At 44.0% G+C, this 9,204-nt stretch overlaps 2 protein-coding genes across 2 annotated transcripts; both read right to left on the reverse strand.

Moving 5' to 3' along the window:
* Positions 1 to 1,111: 1,111 nt before the first annotated feature.
* On the reverse strand, positions 1,112 to 1,499 carry BDV37DRAFT_263590 (uncharacterized protein). Its single transcript, XM_032083574.1, has one exon. It carries the CDS (start codon positions 1,489 to 1,491, stop codon positions 1,312 to 1,314), a length of 180 nt encoding a protein of 59 aa, XP_031935669.1. The 5' UTR covers positions 1,492 to 1,499; the 3' UTR covers positions 1,112 to 1,311.
* Positions 1,500 to 1,663: 164 nt separating this feature from the next.
* BDV37DRAFT_263591 (L-ornithine N(5)-monooxygenase) lies at positions 1,664 to 3,585 on the reverse strand. The gene is made up of 2 exons (XM_032083575.1): positions 2,504 to 3,585; positions 1,664 to 2,438 (listed from the first exon to the last, which is right to left on the reverse strand). Exons 1-2 carry the CDS (start codon positions 3,376 to 3,378, stop codon positions 1,805 to 1,807), a joined length of 1,509 nt encoding a protein of 502 aa, XP_031935670.1. The 5' UTR covers positions 3,379 to 3,585; the 3' UTR covers positions 1,664 to 1,804.
* Positions 3,586 to 9,204: the final 5,619 nt, after the last annotated feature.

The following is a 9,204-nucleotide window of genomic DNA, read 5'->3' on the forward strand; positions in this document are numbered from 1 at the left end:
AACAACAATAATGATAGAGATAAAAACAAGAAGAATAAGCAATTATATAACGCCTAGCAAGAGAGAGAGAAGGATAAGAGACCGAGTTTAGTCTTGCAGGCAGGCCCTTTCCCCAGAGTGAAACAATGCTGGAAACTCTTGTCTATAACGAGGATATGATCAGCATTGTCGCTTTGGGCCGACTTGTCCAAGTACACCCCCATTACGGAGTACATAGGGAAAACATGATCATCGTCGGAATATCTGAGACAGGCTATGTTCTCCGAGGCAGGTGTGGGTGGCATGATGGTCTGTAAATTTCCTCACGTTTCCATAAACGATCGAATGATTGAGTGATTTAGTCTCGGGTCAAGAATGGTTGGAGGAAGAGGATGGGTCTGGAGGCATGGTAGGTGGAAACTGAGGATCCTCATCAAATTATCAATCAATAATCAATCGGTTACTTAATCAAGCAGTTAGGGTGTATTCCCCGTGCAAAAGACCTTAAAAAAAAAAAACCGAGTCAAAAGAAGCGAATCTGCTTTTTACATGAAGCTAATTTGTAGAGGGCGAGTGACTAATTGAATCGATGCCATAATTTCGATACGGGACAGGAGCTACAGAGAATATGGATTGTATTTATATTTTAGGGAAGGGGTTAAGTGTAATTTGTAAACGAAAGGGATAACTAACACTTCTGCAGGTCCATCGCACAGAAGGAAAAGGAAGGGGGGGAAAAAATCAAAACACAAAACCCCCCACCCCACGGTTCAGTCATCACTCGTAATCAATCAGTGGGTCCGAATTCCTCTGGCTCGTCTTATCCGGTGGGTGGCTCCTTGGCATCGGCCGAAGCCAAATAAAGACGTGGGAGAAAAGAGCCGGAGGCGCGCCAGCCTCAGTTGTGGTCAGTGGTCTTTATTAATTTCCAGGTGATGGAACTGATTCGTATTTGTGGAATGGCGCCATCTGATAACGAAAAAATTTTTATCTGATCAGATTATCTGGCGTCATCATTAAAATGCCCACTTCAACCAATTGATGTCCTTTCCTTTTTTTTTTTTTTTCTTTCTCATTCCCTCCTTCTTCTCTTCCTTTCGAATTCTTCTTTTCTGTTTGTTGTTTTCATTTTATAAACTGGACGGTCTCTTTCTACAAACTTTTCCTCTCAAATATTAATAATCCTGTAAATTTTTGTATCTTCTCGTCATCCTCTCTTCCGAGTTCCGGACATTTTTTAGTATTCTGTGCTGTAATGAATATCAAACAGCGACCAATAAGCCGGGCACCAGCGGGTCTGGGTAGGATGTAGCTTTGTGGCTAATCCACTGTTCAGGCATCCCCATGCAGAATTCGAGTTGGGATCAATCTTGTTGCCATGAGAGCGGTGAACTCGTCAATTGATGCTCTTGCGTTTTGCTTCAACCTTTGTGTATTTCTTGCAAAATCATTCATAGCTACATAGTCAAACAAGAATATAAATGAGTATAGTGTAAAATATAGTCTATGCATAGTAGAACAGGTATCCAACAAATAAAATATCATGTACCAGTGTGATTTTGTTCTGGTATGTTTCCTTTTCTTGCGTTCCCTTTTTTTCTTTTTTTTTTTTTTTTTTTTTTTTTTTTTTTTTTTTTTTTTTTTTTTTTTTTTTTTTTTTTTTTTTTTTTTTTTTTTGACTCTCATTTTGTCCCTGCTGTCGATCCTCGGCTCATCCTTTCTTTAGGGAACAATCTTCTTTAGCGCCCAAAACGCGCAAATGAAGCGGACCCAAAAGATCTTCGACTTAACAGACCCTTGTAAGGTTCTTATTTTAAGTCGCCCTTTACAGCATAGCGCGGATAGTGGTGTCCGGCACCGCCGTTCCCGCAAACTCGCCTCTAAAGATCGAGTTCACCATCTCGCCACTGCGTGACGCTAAGATGGACAACAGACTGTCACTCAGTCCATGCGTTTGCTCGTTGCAACCTTGTAGCCAGATTCCAGCCTGCGCGTTAACCTTGCTTGGGTCCATCTCAACACGGTATTCCCTGTTGGGGGTCCAGGCTTCCTGGCCCGCGGGGCGCAGGTGCTGTAAGCTCTTCAGTAGTTGCTCGTGCGCATTGCGGTTGTAGCCTGTAGCCACCATAAGTGCGTCCACCTCCAATGTTTCCTTGCCGTTGCCAACAAGGCTGTCCTTCTCGTCTTTCACGGCCCGAACATGAAGCCGCATCCGCCTATGCGGTCCGTAATGCTCAACTCGGGTGATCTTGCGGCCAGGGAGGACGCGATGTTGCCATTGTGTCTCATCGGGATTTTGGACCCTCTGTAGGTACATGTCATTGAAGATCTGCTCGATTAATTCAAGTCGGACGACGCTATAGTTGGTTGCCTTGTCAGCAGTGAGGGAGCGCTGGCGTTCGGCAGGGGAAAGGCCGAAGAACTTATCGACTCGTTCGGGGTTGAAGACTTCGTTGACACTATATTCTCCATATTAGTTATCATTGCTGTTGTTGTAGAGAGGAGCACCAAAGCATCCACTTACAATGGTGAATCATCACTGGGTCGCATCGCAGTGTCTCGCATAATCAGCGTCGTCTTCGAGTTCGGGTAGCGTTTTTGGAGGTCGTGGAAGATCTCTGCGGCACTTTGACCGCTGCCCAATACAGCAATGTTGTAGGCCTCTTGGCTGTCCTTTAGCATGGCGGGCAAAGTAGTACAGTACTTGGACGAGTGCATAATCCTTGGGTCCTGGGGTAGCTCCTTGGGCAGCTTCGCAGTACCACCAATAGCAACAACAACTTTGCGTGCCATCCTGGCAGAGATCTCGCCCGTTTCTAAGTTCCGAGATTTGACCGTGAAGAAGTCCACCAGCGTGCTACTCGGGTTTGTCTTGCCAGGGATCACTTCGATAACTTCTTCGCCGTAGTTCACCACATGTGCGAATCTCTGCGCACACCACCGCATATAATCTTCAAACTCCATCCGAGCCGGGAGGAAGGTGCTCAGGTTGGTGAAGTGAATCAGGCGGTCTTTCTGGTGAAGATAGTTGAGGAAAGTAAAGCTGCTGCGTGGATCCCGCATGGTTGCCAGATCCTTGATGAAGGAAATCTGCATCTTTGAGCCGGGCACCAGCATACCCGAGTGCCATGCGAATTGTTTCTGTCGCTCCAGGAAGCAGACCTTGGGCTGCCAATTGGAATTGGAAGCGGCCTTGTTCAAGCATGGATCCAAGGCATCGTGAAGAGCAATTGCGATAGCCAGAGAAGCCGGTCCAAAACCCACACAGAGGAGATCGTGGAGTTCGTCCTTCGGTGTAGCTTTCAAGCGGGGTGGCTCTCCAGAAGAATGCTGTTGCGTGAGGGGCATCTTAGGATAGATACGGGCGCCAATCTCTAGCTTCCTTTCCACCGGCTCCATGGATGAGGATTGATTTGAATCGAGATGGTAAGAAGAAGATCAATAAGCGAGAGGAAAGAAACGATACGGGTCAAAACAGACGGCAGGTAAAAGGCTGGAATGAGAGAAGGAGTTCAAGGTCCACGAGGAACAACGGGAGGGAAGAGTAGCTTATATGTATGGGCATTGATGGTATGGGGGCCACCGTTCTAAATATTTGACTTGGAACCGAAAAAAAAAAGGCAAAAATCAAAATAAAATAATAATAATAATAATAATAATAAATTAAATAAATTAAAAAAGACGGGGGGAAATAAAATAAAATAAAATAAAATAAACCAAGACTACTAGATTAGCTTCCATGCAGTGGATCCAGAAAGACGGTTTTTTTTTTTTTTTGGACAGGAAACCCCAAAGCACCTCGCAGTGGCTCTACTGACAGTGGACCAGGAATGGCAGTATGAGTGGTGTCTGACTCCACCAGCTCAATCGTCGCTGGTTGTTTTCTTTCTTTCTTTTTAGGGGTGAAGAAAAAGGAAATGAGAAGAAGGTAAATCACTACAGAGTACAAAACATTCAAGAGGATTAAAAGGAAGAGCCCGTGGGAAAACTAACATGTAGTTCACCCCCCTTCGTTTCCTCTTTTCTCATTTTATATATCATTGCGATTGTGTAATGCAGGTACGGAGTGTCAGTAGCATCTACCTACTACATACCCTGAGTATACTCAGATACTCCTGTTCTCGTGTATAAATTGCAGATGCGGCGGGTATTTTTGAGGGTACCATCTTGTCATATGGTACTGTTATTGTTGTTCTCATTTATTTAGCTAGCCCTTTCTCCGAATACTGAATTACAACCAAGCACCGATGAAGCTCCCTCAGCCGGAACACGCCACGCGAGGATCCACCGGCACACTGTATACAGTAAAGAAGGTACTCCGTGCAGAGTTCACATTTAATGTAGTATCGGGATAGTAGGTATGATTAGGAGTAGCAACAATCGCGTAAGGTCGGTAATATCCAAGAGTCCGAGGCCCAGGCCACTGAGAATACTACCAGGCGTAGGGCCCCGCAGTTGGCTTGAGCAAGATTTTCGGTGTTTACTGCAAGTGGGATGATGAACGCTTAGATTAGATCCGCAGTCGCCCGATGTCGGGAAAAAAAGCGCGGTAGAAGTGGAGACTTCCCTAGGTAGGTACATTCCACGCATGTACTGATGGGTAAACTGAATGTATGTACCGTACTGTTACATCTTCCCCCTTCAACAATGATGAATGATCTTTCAGTAGGTCAGCAGTTTCGATTATACACCTGGCACACATACTATATACTCGTACGTCCGGTAGGTACTACCTACGGCTATGCCAGATTTTCATACATAGATACAGCGCATGGGAATTTGTCGATCGGTCAGGAACCTCTACTGACCCAAACAGAATCGGTCACGATGATTTCCTGTGTAAGTAAGTTCACCGCTAGCAGCGGGGTAAAAGATATATCTCTCACAAGGATTGCAAAAGACAACTTTCCCACGCTGTTTCTGGTGCTTATGACTCGGACGAATGGCTATCAACTTTATGAGAACCCCCGAACAAGGGAGAATTGTGAATCCCATAACTTCGTGTGCCCTTCAGCAGATACACATGACGTACATACCCAAATTTTACAAGCCACAGCCTACTTTTGCTAAACAAGTTCCTTTATTCTCTTAAGCATTTGCTTCTCTCAAATTTACTAGGATTCAGACTAATGTATCTTCTACGTCATTGGGTATATCTCCCCCTTCCCACCCCCCACCAAAAAGACAGCAGATCAATATCAAGTCAGGCGAGACCAGTGCGTATGTTAGATGAACGGGACGCGGAAACGAGAAGCAATAACATCAAAAACACTCAACAAAACAAAAAAAAAATACTTCTAAGTATATACGGAGTAGTGAGGCCTATATAAGCTGCACATCAAGATATACATGCATACAGAGACAACCCCACCAAAGCAACCATCTTCAGCCTTCTGCATCTACATCGATAATTTTGCAGATCAATAGGGGTCATGAGATAATGACGCCAGAAAAGCACTCCCTTTTGGCCCTATCAGATTCTAGCCATTAATAACATTCTTATTCATCAGGCTACGTTGGCGACCCCACGCACAAGGGGAAATGATCAAGGTTGCCAAAGCTCGTGCTATTGATGTACTGGGTTAGACTGTGAACAGACAGCGTCTGTTTCGGTTATATTTTTCGGTGCGCTTGTCTCGCTATGTCACTCGGAAGCAGCATGTCCCACCACTCTAATATCTCATTTCAAACTGGGCTTCAACAGATTCTACCCCTCTTTCTACTCAGCCTTAGCCATTCTTGTCCTATCACCCTTTGTCCCCAGCATTTAATTACCAACGTACGTGACGTGGTTGGTCAGGTTAAGAGACTAGGTCCTGCAGGTGATTTGGCCCTACTACAGAATAACTGCAGTAGGTACTAGTACTAGCACTGAGTATCGGAAGAATTTTGAGCCTTCACTAAACGTCACTAAGCGATTATGGATATTAACCCACACTGAGTCTGCCTAAACTCAAATGTCTTACTACGTAGAGTGGATGCGGTCTCCCACCCTTCATCCCAGAGTCTGATTCTCACTGGATCCATCCTGTAGCCCAACTCAGTTTTCCAATACTGGCCCTAAACATAGCTCTCGTTCTCTCTGCTGAGGACCTGTGATAGAGTAATATGGCCGTTAAATTGGGAGGTCGTATGATATAGAACCATAAAAATGAGTCAGCTACCCCACCTATAAGTAGCCCTCTGAGAGTGTCTAGTATGGTGGGAGCATTATCTGGAATTGTCAGGTGAACCAATATCATAGGACGTTCCTGAGCCTTCAGTCACTAGCAGGTATGCTCGCCCAGTAAAGGGATCTCTGAAAATAATGCAAGTATAGTATCATGGCAATTAAGACAACTATACAAAGGACGAGAACGAGAAATGCCACAATCTTCAAATGGAAGCTTGCCTCAATTCAATGTGCGTAGATAAAATTTTTCATGCAGGCCACAACGAGATTGACTCAACAGTTTACGATCGGGTTATAATTTTAAACATCATAAAATGACAGCATTTATGGTGTGATGTTCATCATACTAGTGCCCTTTACTGTTGGGCAAAGGCCAGAGAAACTACATCTGTTTTGCTAGATCTTCCTTGCGGAAAGTCAATAGTGTTCCCATTTGACAGCATTTTGGAATCTGCCGACATTGCCCCAAGATCTGCTGTGAGTCCTACCTGTAGTACATCTTTTCTTATAAGAACCGGAAGAAAGTAGAACCTATTCAATAAAATGAAGTAACTTACAATGGATCACCTCAGAACCAATATGTGAGGTATTTATGTTACTGTAAAGGGGGGTAAGCAAGGGTGCGAATAAGTAAAGCTCTAAGCCTAAGGCAGCAGTAGCTCAAATGTTATTAAACCTTGCAAAGATACTATAGATCAAATGACTTAGAAGTTCTTTTGAAGAGCTCATATTTGAATGGGTTCATATCGAAGGTCTCAAATCACACCAGATTGAATGGCTATTTAAGGTATGCCGAGACCACCCTGCATTGCTCTCAATAGATATGTCATGGAGACAGAAAGATTTTTTTTTTTTTCGACTGTTTAGCGCGCAAGATTTCAAGGAAGTATTGCTAGATATTACATAGTTTCGTAGGATAAACCTCCTCTCTACAATACGGGTGATTTTCTAACTCCCAAACTTATCCTTCTTCTTCTGTATTCCTATATTATTTTAGACCACGCTTGTACCTCCATAAATTGGCATAAAACCCTACAGAGACGTCCAAGGTGGATATCTAAGATGTTATATTAGTTGTATGCATGTTACCTCCTTACAACCTGTCAAAACTAGCTCTAATTCCTTGGGTGCAGCTTGCATGATGCAGCACTATCAGCGTCCCATGTTCTATGAAATTTCTCGCGGATTTTGACAATACTAGAGATGCACTCTATAGACAAGCTTCTTCGATGCTTTTTTAACTTGAGCCCTCTTCGACATGAGATGAAGCAGTGAAGAACCATCTTAGCAAAGACAGTGCTCATTATGCGCTCCCAGCTCTAGCGCGGGTGATAATACAAAGAAGTTGCACAGCATAATCATGTTAGCATTTAGTTTATGCTGTTATCTGCCATGCGGTAAAGTATTATACAGTTTTTGACAACACTGGGAGAACTGTGACCGGGATAGGAGACTGCTTGGCAGTGGGTTCTGCCTTTCGAAGCCATAAAATGCAGCTGAGAACCTTCACTGGTCTTCTACAGCCAATATATGTGCACTCTACGCCTTATCCTTCTTCCACAACTACGGTGATATAGGATTTAGCTGAAGAGAATCTATCTTGCAATAACTCATAATGCCTAAAGCGAATCAGATAGAACCGGATATGAAGAGGTACGTTAGGGAAGTAGGGTCAATTGCTGAAGGGATAGCAAAACAAACAGGTGATGCAATGATTTAATTTGTCGGGCCTTAGACTTTGTTGCTAATTGGTGTTAATTTTGCTTGCCATATGCGTTTGCATATCACAATATCATCGTAGGCTTACGGAGAAATGCATCGAACGGCATATCATGGTAGTTGATGGGGTAGAGAGAAATCTAATAAAATAACATATATATACAAACAGTATGGTAAGTATATTAGTTTCAGGATATAGATGGCTGCTACGAAGAAGGCTTCCAGGCACCCATCCACGCAGGGCGTTGTCGAGGCTGGTGTATGTTAGTATCTCCAGATAACCGATGAGATATGTCATGTTTGAGGTGGAGGTGGCAATTCAAAGTAAAAGGCTGAAAGATGGGCCGATTGATTTTGGTATTACGTCAGAGGATACCCAGCCCTGTTGGCAAGGCCGACTGAAGAAGTGGCGTAAGGGATGAAATATGCATATATAGATTAATACTAGGTGAGTTTATTTATTGATCTATTCAGGGCATGGTCTGCTTAGTCATGGTGATAGCCGTTGCCGCATTGTCCCCTCGAGAGGGTTACATAGCCTATCAATAGATTGAATCAAGGGTTAATCAATATTAGACAGATGATTAACTTAATTATTGTCAAGTGGGACGCGGGAAGACCAAGACGTTGTCTAGCACATCACCATCGCCATCTACAGGTTGTCATGGAGAATCGGCTTAGCAAGGCCAGTATATGTTAGGACATATATAGAGGAATCACCTCTAACATAGAAGTTCCCGCTGTGATATACACGTAGTTTTCATGACGCCTGTCAATCCTAGAACAGGGCTGCGTATCGGTTATGCAAATCAGTTTGAATGGCCCAGTTTGCGCCAGCCGACCGTTATTTCCGGCTCCAATCCCACGGGAAGATCTGTAGGTGCTGTACCAAAGCGTTACAGTACATACTGTACGTGATTATCTTACCTGAGATCTATCCCGCAGCTGGGTGCTTTTGGACACGTCGAGAAGGAAGCCAAGACACGTGGACAGGAGGGGCTTTGATATGGAGTGATAGTCATACGGCTCCCGCGCATATAAATACTTTTGCTCCCGTCCTCTTTTTATCCCGTTCCATACCGATAAGCTGTAGTTGTCAAGGTGTCAAATTACACAACGGACTTGGCTCCAACCCTCTAAGCTCTTGTTTTGTGTGAAGTATAAAAAGAGGGCCCGGGGACTGGAAAGCTACCTAATCTGAGTAAGCAAAACGGCTTGTTCGTTTCTGTCGTGGAGTAAATCCCTAGTATACCTAAAGTGGTTGCCACTCTATCGTACAGTACCTGACTGGAGACCCACGGTTGGGTGTATATGCATTACAACCCTGTGGCAAA

Source organism: Aspergillus pseudonomiae (assembly GCF_009193645.1).
Source record: "Aspergillus pseudonomiae strain CBS 119388 unplaced genomic scaffold BDV37scaffold_123, whole genome shotgun sequence".
Classification (NCBI taxonomy): Eukaryota; Fungi; Ascomycota; class Eurotiomycetes; order Eurotiales; family Aspergillaceae; genus Aspergillus; species Aspergillus pseudonomiae.

Bases quoted from the DNA above. Each gene is read 5' to 3' on its own strand.
- BDV37DRAFT_263590 (XM_032083574.1), bottom strand. From the start codon at position 1,491: ATGCATAGACTATATTTTACACTATACTCATTTATATTCTTGTTTGAC.
- BDV37DRAFT_263591 (XM_032083575.1), bottom strand. From the start codon at position 3,378: ATGGAGCCGGTGGAAAGGAAGCTAGAGATTGGCGCCCGTATCTATCCT. The intron at 2,439-2,503 runs GTAAGTGGATGC...TGGAGAATATAG, and splicing joins CCCAGTGATGATTCACCATT to TGTCAACGAAGTCTTCAACC.